The 21,792-nt window shown below is 43.4% G+C and overlaps 1 protein-coding gene across 1 annotated transcript in view; it reads right to left on the bottom strand.

Annotated features, from left to right (window-relative positions):
• Positions 1-21,516, bottom strand: part of LOC108492561 (hepatoma-derived growth factor-related protein 3) — a 37,474-nt gene extending 15,958 nt beyond the window's left edge. The window contains exon 1 of the mRNA XM_017805015.1: positions 21,394-21,516. Within this exon, the coding sequence (XP_017660504.1) occupies positions 21,394-21,477 (84 nt within the window). The 5' untranslated portion in view covers positions 21,478-21,516. The remainder of the gene's footprint in view (positions 1-21,393) is intronic.
• Between the last annotated feature and the right edge of the window lie 276 nt (positions 21,517-21,792).

Here is a 21,792-nt window from a genome sequence, read left to right as displayed (position 1 = left end):
TGAGGCAGGAGGTGAGGCCCAAGACTTATTCTTGTCCATATCTAATTTTGCAGTCCTCTGAAATAGAAATAAGAGAGTCCAGGTGCCTACCCACATAAACCAGAAACACAGCACAGCTTTAAGTAAGATCTAAGAGCCTGCCTCCTCAGAAATGGCACTTCTGAGCATATGTGGGTGTATGAAATTAAGTATCCCGAGAACTCCCTGGCTAAAAGAGATCCTAATGAATCTAGGTATCCATAGGGCAGCACCAGTGAGCAGGTGAATGGTTTGCTGCCTGGTCTAAGGCAACTCAGTCTCAAAATAAGCATATCAAATCCTGCCAAATGTCACTGCAACTGAGAGCAAAGTACTGACATAACAGTGCTATACAAAATCTGCTCCTCAGCAGCGCACAGGGATGGAACCTGCATGTTTTCACTCAAGAGGCCAGGCCCACATGTGCTTTCCTTCTCTTTTGTTGCTGAAGGACCCCAAACACTGATGTCTTGTTGATTAATAAGCAACAGATTGTTTTCAAAGGATGTTCTCTTTCACTGTAAAGCATCTGCTGGCTACGTAGCTCTCAAAGGAGTATGAGCTTTCGCAAGAATTCAAATCCTTTTGGTCTTTCTGCAAGGACACTCCTTGGGGATGGAGAAACGAGAGCCACATGTGGAACTGGACTCCTTTCTGCAAAAGAGATTGATGCCTATCTTTTAGGTCTTTGTGGGACATTCTCTGAAGCCTCATCAAAATCAGAGGATCTAAGAGCACTTCCAAACCATTCCCCGTCTCTTTCTTGTGGCACAACTCAGGGGGTGTGGATGTGTGGAGCTCTGGCACACTGGGCAATGTGTCACCAAGCACTTACTGCCTGGTACAGTCTGCAGGAGACAGCCTGTGATGGTCAGAGGTGTCACATGCCTTGTGGGCACAGCAGTTACCCAACTTCTTCTACCTAGCAAAGCTAATCAATTGATAAATAAAAAGAGAATCTATTATTTAAATGCACATTGAAGGAAGATACCTGTTGGTGGAAGATGAATGCATGCATTCACTTTTAGCTCAGCTGTGTTTAAGAAGGAACTGAAACAACATGACAGGCTTTTTGGTGCCCTCTTCATCATCCGGACTACATGGAGGAAAGACTGTCAAAGATACTATTTTAGAGCTCAACATTTTCTGACATTAGCTAGTTGTCTTTTAAGTAAGTGCCTATAATGCTGCTATTTGCTCACTATTTCATGATTTACATACAGGTATTAGACTATAAGAGTGACAAAAAGACCGCAGGGGAAAAACACCAACATGTCCCACTCTGCAAAACATTTCATGCCTCCTGAAAGATGGAAGTATCTACGTGTCAGACCAAAAAAGGCTGTGCTGGCAGTTTACCAAGTAGAGGGGTAACACACCTCTAGTGTCTGGATGCCATAGCCATCCTCCTCTTTATTACAACAAGAAGATATCCAGATACCAGATCCCAGAAAAATGTGGACTCCTTTGACTGAGATGAACAGTGTCTGCTGGGACTTGAGTGCAAATCTCATTTGGCCACGTGAAACATGGTGCCAGCTCTGGGCTGAATTACAGAGCAGCACAGTCCAGTTACTGCCTCAGCCCTTTCAGAATTTCTCATGAAATAAAGTGAACAGCTGTAAATGATCAGTAAAGGGGAGGAATGAAGACATGCTTAGTAGGGAATGCTGATCAGAAGGGAATGGGGATCTTACATCACACAACGTGCTATGCTCCAGAGCAGTGAGGATCTTCTCCTAAGTGATATCCCAAGTGGAGTTAAGCCTCCTGTCTTATTCCCAGCACTTAATACTAAGGAGCAGCACCAAATCAACAAAGGACAGCACACACATCTGTCACGTAGCTCACCTTCTCGGCATATTTCTTTATTCATCCAAGTATCCCCTCTGACTATGTCTCATCACAGGAAACCATAAAAAAGCTTTTCATAGCTTTTGAGAGTTGGCATACACATACAAATACATGCAGTATAAATCTGCACTAAACAGCTCAAGGATAAACTGTTACTGCTCCCACTCTAACATTTCACTCTCCAACTGAGGTCAAGATTTTTCCTGCCTTCACTGATGCTGTTGTGAGCTGCCCAGCTCTCAAGCTTAAGTTGCTAGTGCTGTGACAAGGTTGGATATGGAGCGATGGTGTTATCTTAGGACCATTTAGCTCTGTGGCAAAAACTCCAGGGAATACAGGGAAGGATGAGACCCTCTCTGCCATTAGGAAAGATCTCTTTCCTTTTTACCTGTTTCAGGCAAATCCCTGCATTAGAGACTGAGAGGAGAGCTTTGTACAGTCCACCCATTCCCAGAGAAGCCACCTTAGCCCTCTGTGAATGTGAAGTCCCTAAGTGCTTGTTTAGCTGCAGAACAACCCCAGCACTCCAAGATGATTGCTGCTGCTTTGTTGTAGCAGAAAGCAAGCAGTACAAGCAACCATACTGCAGCCTCTTGGTGCTGCACTCAGTCACAATTTATTCCCATTCTACAAGATGTTTTGGTTAAATATGCTGCAGATTTGGATCCAATATTTTCCCCCATATCAGCAAGATCAAAGACAGACAGAGAGAAGGAGGAGGGAGAGAGAAAGAGAGCGAGCGCATGAGCACAAGAGCAAGAAAAGCATCGCTGCTTCAAACCAGGAACAAAAGAGAGAAGTGCACCCATACTAGGACACAGTGTTGCAGTCACAGAAACCTCACTAATGACTAAAGCATCTGTGTATCAGAGATCAGACTGCGACTGCATTTTGCTCCTGGAAGGAAACAAACAGATTCTAAAGTACCCGTTATAACCTGCAATCAAACAGGAGCTCCCTCCCCTCCTGAACCAGAGCAGACAGTGGGCTGGAGCTGCCACAGAAATCAGCGAGAGCAGCGCATGGCGTGCAAATCTGATACGTGCATCAGCCACACCACGGGCAGCCGCTTCAATTATGGCTAAAATTAAAGCAGGTGGTTTCAGATTTCGAGTTTTATCCCCTTAGCTCCCGTTGCTGTCATCTGCTTAATGAATAACAATTGCTTTCTTTTTGCACAACCTCAGCAGAGCTGCACTGCCCAGCATTTGTTTGCCAAACAAGCAGCAGCTTTAAAGATGTAACTGTGGTTGTTTTTTTTTTTTTCAGTAAACAAATGCCAGGCTTCTAGGGTCAAGAACACAGAACAGAAAATTCACTGGACCTCTCAAGTCAGAGCAGGGCTTTATCAAACGGTGTTGCTAGGGTCTACCAGCATGCAAGCAAGAAATCCTTCAGGATCCTTACATCACAGCTTACAGGCTAGGATGTATATGCAGCCCGAATATTTTGCTCTCGGTGGTGCTGAGTAATTGCTGACTTCTCAGGGAGTATTTCCCGCTGGCTGTCACGGGCTGGGTTTGGCAGCACTCACATTGCACCGCTCCCTTCTCGGTTGCCATGAGGTTAAGGACCCTGGGGAGAAAGGCGCTGGCTGGGTGGGCTGGACTGGCGCTGCAGAGCCATAGCCCAGCGAGAAGGACGACAACAGTGACTCCCAGAAGCACAAATCATCCCCGTGCCTGCCTGTGGGATAACGTGGCATATTCCTGACAGGCGGAGGAGCTCCCTGGGAGGGCTGGTGCAGAAACAGAGGAAGCTGCACCCCCTCCCGGGTGTTCTGCTCTGCAGAGCTCTACATTCCCTGCAAAATGGGAAACATGTCTCTCTGAGACACGGAGAAACCGGCAGGGCTTTGTCTCTGTTGTTCTGGGCACAGCAGCTTTCTGGGGAGGCTGATGTTACTGCAGCAGTGGAGGAAGGGGCAGCTCTGCCCACCAAGCCAGAAGGGCATCCCAGATGTGTCTCCTTCCACTTGAAGGGGCAGCAGGTGTCATGTTGAATGGCATCACAAAATCTCTGTGCTGTGGATAAGCTGCTGTTCAGGAGCAGGAATGCCAGGCTGTAAGGGTGGCTTTCAGACCAGACTCTGTTCTGTTACGTTCCAACAGAATTTTACACTGAAATAAAAAGGGTATTATGCAGAAATACCGATCAGGTCCCCATGTACAGAAAAGAAAAACTTTACATCAGCATGCAGAGATGCTTATGTGGGCACAGAAACCGCAAGAACAAGTCCTTTTATTTTGCAAAAAGAGAGAATTAAAGCTGCAGAGCAGTAATCACTGATGGTTTTGACATACTGTAAATGCCTTTGATTGGCAAAAGCACACAGAGGCATTGCCGAGATCAGTATCTCCCACTGAAATCCCTGGAGTCACTGCACAGCAGTTGAGCAAAGGCCTATAGTATTTTTGCTGGAAAGAGGTTCAAGTTGCTTATTATTGCCCAACACATGCAAGCAGCTTGATCTTTTGCAGTTAGCTTATTAGCAGAACTCTAGATGGATAAAAGCAATACTCTTCAAAATCCATTATTAAAATAGGATATTTTGCTTTTCTGCAACGTTTTTATTCCAATGGATTTAATACGCTTTTTAATAGCTAATGCTACTGGAAGTCAGCACTATGGCAGTATTTTCTCTAAACCATTATTTAAAAAACTGTTCTGCAAAATGTAAAATATTAATTTTTTTTTCCCCCAAGAGGATCCTAAAATGTAAAAAAAAAAAAAAAAAATCCAACCTGCTTCAAGCTAAAAACTGTGACTCAGATTCTGTAGCACTTAAATTGAAGAGCAATCCAACTAAAGCTGATTGGAGACTGCTGACTTTTTCTCATTTATCAGGGCTGATATTTGAAGCAGAGCACAACTCCCCAATGTACATCACATACCTGAACTCCTAGTGTGGAATGCTGGCATATGCACTTTTTCACCCATTAAAAAAGATAACCCTGTGAACGGTGAGACTAGAAGCAGAATCCAACTTAATAAGGTGGAATTGCACAGCTACAAAAGTAAAAATTAAAAAAGTCTCTGGGCATGGAAGAGTGCCACCAGCAAAAACAAAAAGCAAAACAAGATTAAAAACAGCAGAGCATGCTTTTGAGCACTGCTGAAAATGGCTGAAGGGTATCCTACAAACAGCCAGAAATGACAATATAAAGACATCAATCCTCCTTTTTTTTTTTTTCTGTGCATGCTCAGGACCTCAACGAGATAGAAGACAATGAAGGGTTAGTTGGAGTCCAAACAATGCTGGCAGCAGTGTCTCACTAGCAAAGATCAGCAGTCTTGCAGCTGAGTTCAGCCCCTTTACATCCCTAATTAGCAGCATATTTTTAAGACAGAAAGTTGAAATACACTTTCAGCAGAGCTGCTTTAATCTCCCATATGAAAATGGGGCCAAAGCTTAGTTCTGCGTGACTGGTATCTATATGCATGACTTTGTAGATAACTGATCTATTCACGTGATTCAAGTCCTCTGTGCACTTTTGGGGCTGGTGGACAGAAGACTGTCAGAGGAGGAGACTCAGGGAACACAAAGACTAGTCCTATCTCTACTGGCCTCTGGGATGACCTTGCCCTCATCACTGCATCCCCTTCAGTCTCATTCTTATGAACAGGGACTATGGGACTGTTCTCCCTATAAAGCACTTGAGGTCCACTGCTAAAATGAGAGGTATTACTAGCAACACATATTTCAAGCTCTGTTTCAAGTTGCATTTCAGGTTACCAAACTGTAATCCTCCCAGGGAGCACACCCCAAAGTCAGACTGCTGCAAAAAATGCTCCATGTTCTCCAAACAAAGTGTTTCCCTGCCACTGTGAGTGAAGCAATGGTGCTACCACTGGGATTCTTTTTTTCCTGGTCTGTTCCCTAAGGAAAGAAAAGGATGTGATCACAGTATTCTCAGTCTGACTTTTACCTGCAATAACTCAGGGACACATCAGACAATTTTGCCAAACCAGAGAAAAGGAGAAAGGCCAAAGAGATATTAAGTTTCCCCATGTTTTGTGATAAATAGGCTGTCCAACAGAAGATGGGCAGACTAGTCCATATGCTGAGAGACAGCTTGCAGTGCAGGCTCAACCAAAACATCAGACACTAGGAAATCCACATAAAGGCAAGCCAGAGAAAAATAAACTTCTTAAGTTTCATGGCTCGCAGAATTACTTTTTATTTGTGTATGGGTGGGGAGATGTTGTTTATTTTAAACAAATATTGCCAGTTCTGAGGCATTTAGCATTTACTTTTCTTCCCTTTAAGCACAGTGAAGCTTGATTCTCCTTTGTCTGAATTATTTCTCAGATATCAAAATACTGTTTGCAATATTTGTCCACTCAAGCAAACCAGAGTGAGCTCACTAACACCAAATGAAAGCAGTTTCTGATGACAAAATTTGCTTATCCTTTAGCATCTTAGCACAAATATTTTTGTCTTGAAATATACAAGTGTGCAAGAAATGCACATAAAAATGTGTTTGGAAGATATACAGCAAATAAAAACTAATTAACCATTAAAGACACCAATAAATGAGAAATTTTAGGGACTGGACATTCACAAACATGTATTTCTGTCCTGCCACTCTCTTCTTATAAGCCAAAGGGACATGAAAAGTCATATCATCTTCCTCCCCAAAGTGCTGAGATAAACCCTGCCACCTTCTGCATCTCATCTGCTAGAAGAAGTGGATGGATGGTATAAGAACTCTTTAGATTGCAGAATATTTTTTGGCCTTCCAATATTTACACTAGAATTTTACTATTTCATTGATTTTGTTTGTTTTTAAGAATGTTATATTCATGAGGCAGGATTTTTTGGCCAGTTAACTTGATCAAAACCTTTTCAATTAGATGCAGCTGGCCTAGAGTGTTGACGTTTGGTCAACTACACACAGGCAAATTTATACTTAAGGCTCATTTGTTCCACATATCGAACGCTCCATATTCCACTGTCCAAGCTTTTATTAAAAGAAGTGTTGCTAGTCCTTGTACTCATATTGGCACACTTAAAGTCAAAAGGTAAGCAAATTTCTGGAAGATTGCAGTCTCTTAGACTTGGCTGGCTTAATTTACCATTTCTTTTCCAATGTAATTTACTTCCCCAAAAAGTCAGTTAAAAAAACAGGATCGACACAATATTTCCAGGCTGAAGAATGCACAGCCTCCCTGTGCAGTATTTGGTCCAGCTTCCCACAAAATACACAAAACCCTGTTGACACTACAGCTTGTGGCTAAAATTGTTTTGGGTAAGGAAACGTGATCGATGGAGATGGCAGGTCCCAGAACACACGCTCCAGTTTGGACAGGGTGGACACACACACGCACTAGGGACAAAGAAGGGAACAGTGTTCACAAGTGCTTCACCTGCTGCAGCCCACGGGCTCCTGCTAAGGAGGATTCAAGCTGGAGACTCTGGAGGTTCCACTATTATCTGGGCCTTTGGGTACAGAAAACCTTCCTGCTTGTCTCCTCTGTGACCTGTTCTCTCTCAGTCAGTTGCAGCTGAGGGATATATCAGGGGACTGAAACACTCCTGGCCACTGAACAAGTGCCTGCATATGAAAAATGCTTACTGTTACCTGGGAAAAGTACAAAAAATTTTTGTCCCTGAAAACATATTTTTAGTGTCCTGCAACCCTCTGAGTTTGGGTGCAGCAGAAGAGATGAGAGTACAAGCGTCCTACCAGTCCTCTAGAGGGAATGGAGACACAGCCAAGCATGTATTTCTCTTCATTATGCTGCTCTCTGTGGACCCACAGAATATAAAGACTCGTGGTCTTAATATGTTCACACCAGAACATCTATTTGCAGGATTTAAGCAACTACTTCAAACATAAACTTCTGTCTCACAGGATCATGAACTAATTTACCCTATTACCTACCCACCTGTGTGCAGGCTCAGGCATCTGCACCAGCTGAGCTGTGTACACAGCACAGCAGCCACACAAACAGGATCTTCTGCAGGCACCAACTCTGGTGGAGGTGACACTCCAGCCTGATGCTGGGGACTGCAGAAGCACAGGTAGGCCCAGAGCACCAAATCACAGCACTTAGGGTGCTCAAGTGAAGGTGGTGGACTGGGACTCTTGAGCAGGGCAGAGGCCTCAGTCTGTGCTTTGGGGCTATGGGATAAGTCTAATCATGGAGCATCACCCACACACAGGCCAATTATTTTGTTGTGATGCAAATAACATGTACGACAACACCACGGTTTCAATCTGGGGGGAACAAGAAGCAATGAAATCTAATTGCAAAGGCAATGAAATGGAGTGATTTGCAATCATTTTGCAAAGGCAGGCTTTCCTGTTTCCTCTGCTGACAAACCACGAACTTGTACCTGCAGAAAGGCTCAGTGTCTTATGGGCACGAAAAACCTAACAACTGTCTGTAAATAATTGCTTCCATTGCTCCACACCCTTAGCTACAGCACAAACCATCAATTAAACACAAAGACTTTTGCTAAGATGAAACTTTTGCCTGTGTCAATTGGGCTGCTAAAACTGTGCAATGAAAAGAGATTCACAGTGGTCTCTGTGCAGCACTTGGACCCAACTCCGATATTTTTACTGGGTTTCCTTTCAACCTCTGCTCAGATTTCCAGGAGCTGTCATTACAGTGTCAAATACCTTCTTTGCAAAGTCCCTCAGTCTACGTTAAACTCTTAGGAATTTTAATCTGTCTGCCTAAAGAGACTCAGGAACAAGTTTTTCCAAGCCAAGTCATACCCCTCCCCACCTGCCTGTTTTTCTGTTTCCAAAAGCTTGGAATGAGAGTTTTCATTTAGTTTTGACCCAAAATGTAATGTTCCTGAAATTTACTTAGATAGTCCCCAAAAGATTAACAACCTTATTTATTAAAATGAACATTTTCCTTAAAAAAAAAAAATAAATCTCAAGCAGGGATGAAAGTCTTTATGTTAAAATATACAAAGCACTCCATTATGTACATGCAGAACTATGAACTTAAACCCTAATTACTAAACCATGTTAGGAAAAAAATAACTCAAATGAAAACATGAAAGACAAAAAGATGTATTTTTAGAGATGTAAGTGGCATTAATGTCAGAGACAAGATGAATATGGTAGTGACCAGATTTGCTAGGGTGGCAGCCCATTATTATTAAGAATGTATTTACCATCAAAACCTCTAAATATGAGTTTCAGGCATGTGAGTACTCTCTTTTAATTCACATGGATTAATCATGGGCTTGAAGTTGCCTACGTGTTTGTATACTTGTAGAATGAAGAGTTACTTTTTAACATCCTTTCTTCCCATCCAGTATGTTAAGTTGAAGAGATATATGGCGCATATGTAACTGGTTTTTATTACTCTCAAATAACCTCTCAGAATATTGAGTTGCCACGATCACAAGTGACCTACAAAACCTAGTAACTGAGCTGCAGTTACGTTACAGATGTCACAAAGTTTACTCCAGAATCTTCCTTCTTCCTCTGATTTTCTCTAACTTTCCTTCTCTAAACAAGACCAAAGACTTCTGGCCATCACTGTTTCTCATTTCTATACCAGACCTGAAGAGGCAACCAGAAGATTAATTTTAAGGATACAGACTGTCAAGGAACAAATTACACATGTGGAACTGTACTAGCTATTTTCCCACATACATTAATACTAAATCTTTAAAACACTTCACCTATGAATCAGGAATGGCCTCCATACTGAGCATGTTTTAAAAGGTTACCATTTTGTTTTAAAAAGCAACTGTAAAGAAACAGCATATTATTCTAACCCATATTGTGCAAATCAATGGGAAAAGACAATTAGAAATAAAAGAGGACTTGGTTAGTGATACACATATTTGGAGCTAGAAAGAACATTAGGGAACACTGCACATATACATTTATCTTGGTATCCAGACTGAGTGTTTATATACACCTCACAAACCAAAAGCCTTTCAGTCAGTATTCAAAATTTTAATTCTGTCACTTGCCTTTACTTTTTAATGCATTGGTGATGACACATGATGTGTCCAATCCATGCTCCACAACCAAAGAGTTTTAGCTCACACTGCTTTTACCTGTCAAGATCCTCAATTCAGCCTCACATGTGGCACTCACAATGTCATCCTTTTCAATAAATCTGCCTTGGCACCCACCCTGACACCCCTCTCATTATACCAGGTTGCTGCATTGCTGACATTTGACAAACAAGTAAACTAATACCATCATCCAGCAGCAAATGTTTCAGAAAAAGTATAAGCTTCTCAGTAAAAAATCGTTCTTTTTGCTCCCACATCTGCTAAAGAAGCTGGCATTTCTTCTGAACATATTGCCACTAAAATCTTTATTATTATGGGCTTCTAGAAAGTTAACAGCTAGAGGCTTGATCATGCAAGCACAGCTGGGCATACAGTTTGGCAGCATAAACAAAGCCATTGTCTTTGTATGATCAGATCCCAGCCAGCACAATAACATGGCAATTATATACACAGGTGAATCCATTCATTTGTAAGGCAGGAGATGGCATAAAGCATCTTCTAAAAGATAAGGAGAAAACATTCACAGCATTTTAATGCTGAAAAGCCCCGTCTGACAAACATATCTTCTCTAATCTGTTTTCATCTTTTAACAAGGAGTTCTTGTCATTTTACCAGAAGTACCAATTCAAAAATTCTGTTCACAAAACTGACCCACTACCTTAAAAACAATAAAAAGCTCCCAAGCAGAGTCTCTCAAATAAATGCAAATAAAACAAAATATTAACAGATAGAACAAGCTTATTACTGGTGATATATCTTTGCATAAATTAAAATTCTAACCTCAAGGCTTAATAACTTTATTAACTCAATACTACCCTCTTCTACAAGCTGTGATAGAAATACTGACTGTGACAAAGAAAAATAAAATTTTCACAAGAGCAAGATTTTGAAAAAGAACTCCTGATAAAAAGCAGCAAAAGGGGTACCTGAAAATGTGCACATATGCAAGTCACCTGATGCAGACACCATATGAAAAGAATTATCTTTTGAGTTTGCTGCACCACTAGTGTCTTTCAAAAGCCCTGGTATTTGGAGAGGCACTGCAGTAAGGAATGTCATCTTTTATTTTTTTCTTTTCTAAGATGAATGTCTGCCTTCTCCCTTAGGCTCTGGTCCTACTTTATGTTTCTACAGGCACGGCAGCACACATGTAAGCAGTTTTATTGAAATCAAGGAATCTTTATGCAGTTGAACTCATCCGTTGCCTTTGGGACATGGTCTTTAGAGAGCAAACTAATGGGATAGGTATCATCTTCCTTCTGCTGTTCCATAACAACCAGGACAGAAAGCCTCCAGCCATGCAGAGGATCTGTGCAGGGTTACTCCTAGAACACATGAAATGCCCAAGCCTGTGCCTCCTGGGGGATCATGAAACACAGCAGTAATGGTGCATTGCTAAGAACACAGGAACCTCAGTTCTGCAAACACTTCCATATGTGATTAATCCTGAATGAACACTACTTAATTGGATTCCAGATAATAGTGTCTGAAGAAATCCTTACAGAAATACAAATTTACACTGGCTCAGATGGAAACTGTGACATCTGGGCTGAAAACCAACTAGCAACTAATTAGTTTAAGAAAAAGATGATAAAAAAATGCCAGTGCAGTAGGACACAATGCCTAGCATGAGATGCCTTGCTTAGGTGTATTCCCCGCTAGGATCTGCCTCCCTTAACACCTTTTCCCATGTTCTGGAAGAGGCATTTGGGACAGCAAGATGGGAACCTTTGCAGATATTCAGGCAAAGACAGTCTTTTATGCTTGTAGGTGTGTATGCAGAAACAGGCAGTCAGTTCCCCACACGCAGTGATTGTAAACCCAATGACAACTGACTCACAGTCCTGGGTCTGTGAGAAATACGAGCCGCAAGTAAACTGACACTCAGTCTGTAAAAGGAAAAGGCTAATACATCTGGGAAAAAAGACTGGCAATGTAAGAGAGAGAAAGCTGGAAGAGGCAATAGTACGGGAAGCCAGCAGTGGACCACAAGATACATTTGAACAACCAACGTGCTGCAAAGGTCAAGGCAATCTGCAGCAATCCCCACATACAAACACAGGTCCTGCCAGGGAGCAGGCAGAGAACCCCACATGGTACAACTGCATCCAGGAGGGTGACCCAGGCTCTGTGCAGGACATGGCCATACAGGCTGGGGAACATGCTGTAGGAAGCTAAAGAAAAATACAGATATTTAGGGCAATGCACACACCAAAAGTAATCAGTGGGACTGGCGGGATTGATTTACATACAGGGTTGAGTAACAAATTCTATCCCAAGGAATGAAGGCAGGCCATGCATGGACAGCTTCACTTTTGCAGTGGGGTGCAAAACACACCCTTCCATGTCTGCTGGCTCTGGAGCCCCCCCATAGCCCCATCATGCTTGGGTGGTCTCTGTACAAAGAGCAGGAAAGAGAAAGGCCAAACTCAAGAGAGGGAAGGATACAAACCTCCTTTCAACACAACTGCTTTCTGGCATCACCTGACATTGCTTTGTCAGGACAGCCAACCCATGGCCCATGATAATCCAAACACTCCTCCATCAGTGCCTCCCTCCCTTGTTCCCACCCCACAGCTGCTGCAAGGGAAGATACTGATAGTGCCATAGAAAAAGTGACCCATAAGTGCCCTACATCTAAACTTTTCCCAAAGGATAAGTGGTGGAGAAGCTGGAGGAACTGCCTCCTAGTTACCAAACAATAGGTTAGAGACTAGGGTTAACAGCCAGGAAGAGAGACCTGGATTCTTGTTTTCTTCATGTGGAAGAGATTCCAGATGAGGAAAATGGCCCATCCTTCAGGAATTAAAAGAAGGGGTTCAGAGTATCCCTTTCACACTGTAAAATATAAGATCTGTAGAGCTGAAATAAAACTAGCAAAAAAAAGCTGCTTTAATTTAATGACTTTGGATGCAAAACACATCAACATATCAAGGGAGTAACAGCAGCTACAGAATCGTTCTTTGCAATGATAGCATTTGCTCCTCTAGCTGTACTTTCCTACTTCTCCCACCTGGATTGCATCTCCAGACTGATGCTACACATCTCTGTGAGGTCACTCCCTATGTTATTATTAAGTTTCAATATGTACTTATATTTAGTACATTTAGTAATCCAGTCTGATATGGGATTGATTCCCAGAAAAGGTTTGCATTATTGTGCAATTGTCTCTTGAGCTCTCCCAGACTTAAAAGTTTCTTCTACTCGTTGCCTCAGTGTGGTTTTATTCTCTGGGTTGTAAGTGGCTTTACAGGTAGGTGCCTTCCAAGCCCAAGGAGAACAAAGTTACCGACTTTAAAGGCTGACACACTGTTTCCTAGTGGACATCGGTGATACCACAGTGATACTTGTAAGGTCCCTGCAGTCTGGAATTTTTTCCTTCCTCCCTGGCCCTATTTTCTCTCTTGAAGGTAGGATGGTTTGTTAACTGATGGTCTTAAAGAAATTCTTTGGTGTATGATATTCCTTGCCTGTTCCCCCCCCTTTGTTACATTATGTCTTCTATTCAAGCAGCCAAACCAGAGCTGGCAAACAGCCTCTCTCTAGGTTTTTCACATGTTGCTGCAAGGCAAAATAAACAGTTGTTTCCAGTTTGCATTGTGGGGGCTACAGATGTATGCTAATTAACCTTTCAGTCTGCTAATGGAAAGCTGAGAGATTTAAATGTACTTTTCTAAGGCAGAGACCAAAGTCTATGTACACCTGTCCTTTTTATTGTTGGGCTCTGTGATGCCTGGAGCACAGTACAACCTCATCTCCTCCCTTTATGTTGACTCTGAAGGCATTTTCAGATTTCAGCAGGGCTTTACAAAAGGCCAGGAGGCAGAGATAACATCCTTCTGAAATTCAAGGACATTATGTGTCTTTTTGGAGCAGCAATGATGCCAAGGATAATATTTGGGTTGACCTGAAACCATTTGAAGGATGGGGAACTTCAGAGCGTGGCAACAGGAACTACATCATAACATGGGAACTTCACTGTTTTGTTAAGATGCTGCAGTATTTACTCACATTTCTTACCTTCCTTTTGTTTTCTAGAGCAAAAAATTAATATAAACAAACAAACAAAACCAACCCCCAAGGCCAGGTCTCATATACCCTTCAGGCAAAAGTATTATCAAGCCTGTCATATCAAACAGTCTGAGTAGAAGAAAGGAAAACTGGAAATGAATCTGCAGTTTATATCCAGTTTTGGTATCAGGTTTAGAACTGGCTGCTACACAAATGAATGAAACAATCTCAGATGTGCAAAGCCAGTACTGCAGAGACCTTCCCAAGAGGAGGAAGCAAGGATCTGTTTCCTTCTTTAAGTTTTAGAAGCTTTACCTCATGATACTCTCGTTTGCCAAATATTTCTTGGAATCTTTCAAATAACTGTTCATTCTTGTTGCTCCTGTTGTGCTTCAGCCGAAATACTGGGCCTTTCTCTGGTGATGCTGCCCCTGTTGGAGTCCAGAGTCAACTGATGTCCTACCATGGCAATGTGCTGCTCCTGTTTGAAGCATCTAATCTTTTCCATGGCAGTGTGTGTACCTGTGCACAGAACAGGGATGTGTACACACACACGTACCTATCAGAGATACAGATGACACAGGGGCAGACTTGTACCAAGGTACCCAAAGAAACAGGAAAGTACTGGTGTTCAGCTAATTCCTAACACCTTTAAAAAGCTGGCTCCAGGACCTCTTCCTGCCTGCTCCACACAAACTACTTTCCAGTGTTTGTTGCTATATTTATCACTCAAATTACAGTATTACCGAGAGGCCTCAGGCAGGCTCCTTCTCCCTTCTGTCTCTCAAGTACGCAGTGGAAAGGTCTCTACTGCTCAGACACCACCATTTCAAACAGTTAAAATGTCCAACCTCTCCACATTGTCATCACTTCTCCAGCATCATCAGGAAATCCTTTCATCTATCCTCAAATGACAATTATATATACTTACTGTCAGCAACCACTTGCTTATAAGATTTTTATTACCCTAAATGCAGGAGGACTTGTTAATGCATTATTATGATGGGAAAAATCAGGAAACGAAGAGTCAAGACTGAAAACTCAGTCCTCATTTTCCTATCTACAAAAAATTCGTTCCAGTTGGGGGTCCTAAAAGTATTCTTTACCCAATAATAAAAAGAAGAGATCTGTCAACTAATGAAGGGGAAACTAATATTTCTCCTATCTTTTTGTAGCAGGAATATACAGAGTGACTTGACAGGCTACAGACTTCATTGAAAGGGGTGCCCTTCCTCCAGCCAAAACATGTATCCAATGATTTCCATGAGATCAGCTGATGAAAATTATTCAGTGGCTTCAAAATAACAAGGAAAATTCTTTTTTAAAAGTCTGTACAGTAAGGGTATGAAAAACTTCAGCTGCTTATTGCCTCAAAACTTGTGAGACAACTGTCTTCATTCTGGGTTAGCTTCATTTGGACTTAAAATTGTGACACTGCAGGAGAAAATGTATTCATCTATTGTCATTTATACAAAAAGATTGGACTTGCACATTTGGGGCTAATTATTTAAACTAATTAAAGAGGGAAAAAAACAACAGAGAGATTTAAAGAACTCAATTTTAAAGATGTTTTCCCATATACCCCTGCCGTGCTAACAACAAACATAGAACATCTTGGCCCCAAAATGATTCATTTGCCAAACAAGAGCAACTGGAAAGGTTTTACCATAAGCTATGGTTCAACTTTACATATAAAAATTATGACATTTTATGCTACAATCCTCAGATGAAATCTTTTTTTAATTCACACTTAAGACTGAATGCAGGGGGACAGAGAAGAACCATCAGCTGCTGAAGTTCCCTACTTTCCGAACACTGGGAGAATTCATGCTTCACTCCTGCTATTTTTGTTTTAGGAAATGAAGGAATTAGTACTCAATGAGCTGGTGAAATCATTGAAAAGGCACTCACACTTACTCTAGAATATGACCAGGTATCTGCAAATAACAGTTTAAATGCTGTCTAGGCAACATGTGTCAACCTGGTGCAGAAGGTTTAGAAAGCAAAAATAATTCTATAAAGGACTCACTGCCTTCAATGTGCTCTTTTCTGATGCACCACACCAGAAGTCATGGGAGTGCTCCCTGAAGAAGCCACGACCTCACCATCAGTTCCCAGGATAAGACAGACCTTTGCAGTAATCAGCAAATCATGTCTCATCTCAGAAAGGAACAAACAGAGACTGCCACGAAAAATTGCTTGCAGATCTCTGAGGACTGATGTATGAGTGAGGCACATAATTAAAAAGGGAGAGAGACTGACGAAGTCCTGAGTTGGTAAAGCAGAAGTCACAGGAGACTCATATTTAGTAACACGGCAAAAGTGAGGTCATAAACCGGAGCAACCGAACGGGAAAAAGGAGAAAAGCACATGGTGAAGGACTGGACAGGTCCCAAATGGCCAAAGAGAAAAGCTCAAAAGACTGCAGACTGAGTTTTGGCAGAAAAACACAGAGAAAAATCTGTTGTCTATTCCTGATGGATCCTTTGAAGTTTTCTGGATCTAATATGATTTTTGTCTGTCATTCTTTGCCAAAAAAGATAAACCCTGCCAGGGAAAGACCCACCTTACCATATCCTTATACTAATACAAAAACAAATGGTCTGTTTTAAATATCAAACACTTAAAATGTCAAATCTTTCTCTACGATGTGTTTGAGATTTTGATATTTTCAAGCTGCCATACTTGCAATTATAACAGACCAAAGCTGTACCTGGTTATATACCTTGTACTTTACCAAATCATGTCCGAAGATAGGCCTTGGTCCTACACCTACAGCTTCACCACAATCAAGCCACCAGCTCCAGCCATACTTCACTGAACAGGATGAGCCAACCTTTAAACCCTTCCCTGGAATTAGTTTAGTTCATACTTTCAAGTGCCTTACTTTCATGCCTTGTATATGGAGGACATAGTCAACAATACTAAAAATAGGCACTCAGCTAAAAACTATCATGTAATCATTACATTTATGATGCTCAGCCCACCACAGACACTAGTTCCCATTAAAATGACAGCTTTTACTATGTATTACTCTAAGCAATATACTGAGAATTTCACATCCATTTGCAACTCTAATACATTGAAGTGCCCCAAATACTGTTCTGCCATTGCTATTGGCAGATGCTTTTTAGTAGTGACATTCATATGAGGATTGTTAGCTATCTAGCAAATCTGGAACTCAAGTATGTGTTAATTCAGAGTAGCAAGAAAAGAGTGGGACAAGACAAACAGGAGTCCAGAAAATAGAAAATTAGCCCTCAAAGACAGTAAATGCACCTTCATAATAGTTAGTGTGACACCAACACTTTAAAGGCTATGTTGTCCTCCCAACACAGAATGTTCTAAACAGCTTTATCATCCATATGTTTGACACTAAAATATGTTGTTTTACCTGCTTGGATCTCTTGTATTGTCCTAAACCAACTTTACCATCCCTCCACAAACTACTTGTGTTTATCCAAATGCAGTTCTTGTCTCCCCAGCTGTACAATCCTAGATTTCTGTATAATAATGGCGTCGGCCACTTATTTGGGCATGTTCTTATTTTATTAAGGTCATTACAGACTTTTTCTCTGCTCTCTACAGTTGCATTAGCAGCTTCCTTCCTATTTTTAAATCAGCAGCTAATTTCAGCAACTAAGTGCCTATTGTTTCTTCAGGGTCACTCATAAAACAAACACCATTATTGATCTTTCTGAATCTACCACTAGTTTTTCCCTTTTATCTCATCTGAGTGACTATTCAAGGGGCAATTTCTCAATAAACCAGGACATCTATCCTAGATAAACTAGGGTATCTGAAGAGAGAGATTTTTCTGTCTATGTGTGCTAATACAGCTCCTATCATAGCAGTAGCCAAGCAACTCATAAACATTTTGTCTCCACTCTACAACACCTTTTTAAAGGGAAAAGTGTTGTTAACTGTCTTTTAAACAAGGAAGTAAGACACGGGGATTTAGTGCTTCAAAGGCAAAGACCACTGCAAAATGTACAATGAACTAAATTCTTATTTTCTACATTTTAACCACAATGGCATCTTCCCTCTATTTTTGTAGGCACTCTGGATACACAGTTGCTTATTTGCTGGACTACAGCAACCGATGACCTGGCCAGTTGGTATTTATTCTGCATTTTTGATGAGCATCTGAAGACAACAGACATCACAGACTAAGAAAAAAATCATGTTAAACTGAACTGTTGCCTTTATTTCACCTACCGTTATTATTAAACTTCAATACAATTCTTGAGGCCTAAACACTAAACCTATTTGCTGTCCTCCAGTCACGCCAAAGGAAATTTTGGCTTTGCACAGGAAAATGTGATACCAAAATGCAAAGCAGCCCTTAAACATAATAAGACCTAAGTGACATGTTTCAGACATCAAGTATCTGCCATTACCGCTTTGGCCAAGCGTGGCAAATTTGGTCCCTTTAAAATTAATTCAAGACCAACCCACAAAGAAACTTGAAATGCAGTTTGACTGCTATAACACACCATCAGTTATCAGAAAAAAATTTCCAGTGGTCCCCTGGCATATCATCACTATCTAGGCACTTTCTGCTCGGTGTCTCTCTCTTTACTCACAGGGATAGAAGTTGGGCTTGCTGATCTTGCTCTTGCTGAACACTAGATCAACATACCTCTAAAGAGAGGGGGTGGGAAGCTAACGGTGTAGGACTAGAGACTGCTGCCTGTGCTGGATTTGCCTGCTGTGCTGGGCCACATGGAGCTGGATGAGCCCATGAGTGAGAGCCCACCTAGTGAGAGACAGGAGTCACTGAGCTGGGCCCAGCTCTGCACTGCTGCTGCTGGAGCTTCTGGGATCCTTCTCTGTATGACACTACCCATGCACACAAAAATATACTGTGGGTTCTGTGCCAGGTCAGTTATGTCTGTGTGCTTCATTACAGGGCAGGCAGAGCACTTCTGTCCTGCTGTAACACTTCTCAGGTTTATTAAACACAGTTTAAGAAGTTTGTCCCCAGACAGGAAATTCATGCCAAAGGTCTCAGGGATGCCAAACACCATTTGGTAGGGGCAATAACACTGCCATTTAAATGTATTGTTACTCTTATTATTAAGCTACTATATTAGCATGAAATATGTAAGTTTTTATGAGAATACAAAGATCAAACACGTTAATTGCATAATGAATAAAGAAGTAGCTAGAAACCACTCAAGGATCCGGAAACAAGTGAATCCCCTGGATAAAAGGCATTCACTTAATCAGGGTATCTGAGTTGCATTCTCAACTCAAATATTTATTTTCTCCTTACTTGTACGCAATAACGTTTTTTGAGAAACAAAATACAGACTGATGCCCTCAGTAGGTTTTTCCTTCACTTAAGAAAGCATGCATCAGGCAAACCTTGGCAACCAAGATGAAGAAAAGTCTTAGTATAAGATATCATGATGGTATTAGGTCTGCAAACCCACCACAAGTTACAGGAGCACGTTCTGTGCCTCTTGACACTCTGGTGAACTAACACCCAGTACCAATCATCCCCTGGCCTGACAGCTCTCTTCCTACTCAGTGGTAGACTCTGGGCTCTCTACAGTTTCTGCCTCTACTTGCTAAGTCATGTTAAAACTAGAGACTGCTTTGTCTTCACTTGAACTTTACATCCTGTTAGTCTGCACAAAGGAAGTGAGCAATGTGAACAGCACACCTGTTTTTTCCAAGTGAAGATGCACTTTGTTGGATATTATTGCCATTCAGATATCTATTTAGCAACCCAGTCAAAGGCTATGACCAGCTGCACAGCATATAATGATTTTTTGAAAGGAAAAAAAATGCCACTAAAACAAAAGGCCCCGTTCTGCTTCTGAGTAAACAAATGGGAGTTTTACAAAGGCTCAAAAAGGAAAGGGATTAACATGCTTCAACGTGGTAATGGTCTCAACTGTTCACATTAAAATTTTCACAGTAAATTAAACCATGACAGAGGTAGGAAAGAAGTCAATTTTCAGTGGCTCATGCTGTTCTGCTGACATAAATTGCCATTTTTTAGGTAGTATATCCACCAACTGGTATAATGATAGAATTATAAAACCACAACCCGTTGTTGATTATGTTCGGCCTTTTGCATGCTAATTTTAGTCTGCTCTGCCAGAATAATTGAATGTACCACCTTATTTACAGGCTTCTAGATATTTAGCATCCTCTCGCTATTCTTTTTTCACCAACCTTCGCTTAAGCCTGCGGTTTTGGCCTTCCCTCCTTGTATAGTGTCTGCTGTTCAACACCACTTCTGCCTCCTCAATTCTGCTCAGGACACCTTTCCAGCACTTACCCCCATCCTTTTCCAGGGCTCTCTTGTCAAGGATAATGTTAAATGTCAGTCCATCTTTACCCTGCTCCTCTATGTTTCCCTGCATACAACACTTCACTATCTTCTTTACAGTCTATAAAGACCAGCAACTTTCCTTGACTAGAGAATGATGGCATGAAGCACTACCCAGTCATCCCAGTAAGACTGAAGAACACAAGTAAATACAGACTCACTGGTTGATGCCTGCCAAGAGTTCCCACAACACGTGTTACTCAGCGAGTTTACACAACAGTGACCAAAAGGGAGGGAAGGGACCGGCAGTGTAAGTGTGCCACGGTAACAGATCCCCTGGAGAAAGCTCTGCCCTGCGTTATTGTAGCAGCACCAGAAGTGGCTGTTTAAACACAATCCAGCCCTTATCTGACCGCCAAATGCCCACGATGCCTTTGCACCTCAGTTGTATCATGGCAGCGTAAAACAAAAAATGACAAAGGCCTATGAAAGAAAGTCAACCCACTAAAGGACAAGGTGCGGCGGGAGGCCCGACACCCAAAAAGCGCGGGTGCGGAGGGGTGGCAGATGGGCTGGGGGGCTGCCACAGAGCCAGACCCCGCTTCACTCACAAAGCTGAGCTGAGCCTCCCGCGCCCACCGGCCCCGGGGACACCCGCAGCCTGACTCCGGCCCTCGCCCTCTGCACACCTGTCCCTGCCCCAGCCCGTGCCCCCTTCCCCGCAAGTCCCGGGCCCGCAGCGCTGTCCCCGCCGGTTCCTGGGCCGCGCCGGGCCGGGGGCGGCGGCCGCGCTGCCCCTGCCCTGCCCCGGGCCGCGGGGGCCCCTCTGCCCCCCGGGGGAGCCGGGGGCCGGGGCGAGGGAGGGCGTATAATAAACAGCATCGTTGTCATGCGGGCAGGGCTGCCGGCTCCCCAAGCCTCCTCCCCGCGATAACAACCCAGGTACAGCCCGCGCTCGCCCCCCTCCCTCCCTCCTCTCCCTCCTCTCCCTCCTCCTCCTCCTCCTCCTCCTCCTCCTCCCGGGGGGCCGGGGAGAAATCTGCAGATCAAAGAAAAGATGCACAATAATAGCGGGGTGGGCGCGCACCGCGGCCCCCCGTCCGGCGGGGCCGGGGCCGGGCCCTCCGGCGGCTCCGTGGCCGCGGCCCGGCCGTGCCCGCCCGGCGGTGCGGGGCGAGGGGGGCGGCGGCGCAGGGCCGGGCGCCCCCTCCGCGGTACTCACCCGGGCCGGCCAGTGCGGGTACCCCTTCATTTTGGCGAACACCAGGTCTCCAGCCTTGTATTCTCGGGGCCGCGGACGAGCCATCGGGAGCCGCCGTGGGAGCCGCCGTGTGTCCCCCCGCCCTCCCGCACCCCCCGCCCCGCGCACGCCGCCCCGGGGGCAGCCGGGCGAGCCCCCGCGGGGTGCGATGCGCCCGGGCACGGGGCGCAGCCGGGAGCGGGGCCGGGCCGCGGGCGATCCCCGATCTCTCCGGCGGCGGCGGCGGCGGCGGCGGCGGCAGGAGGAGATGGGGTGTGTGTGTGTGTGTGTGTGTGAGTGTGTGTGTGCGTGTGTCTGTGTGTGTGAGTGTGTACGCGGGGGAGGGGGAGGCCTTGGACACAACCCCAGCAGCCCCCGGTA

The sequence above is a fragment of the Lepidothrix coronata genome, unplaced genomic scaffold, assembly GCF_001604755.1.
Source record: "Lepidothrix coronata isolate B3197 unplaced genomic scaffold, Lepidothrix_coronata-1.0 Scaffold11, whole genome shotgun sequence".
NCBI lineage: Eukaryota > Metazoa > Chordata > Aves > Passeriformes > Pipridae > Lepidothrix > Lepidothrix coronata.
The sequence above is the reverse complement of the archived record's forward strand: the minus strand, read 5'-3'. Positions and strand labels throughout refer to the sequence as shown.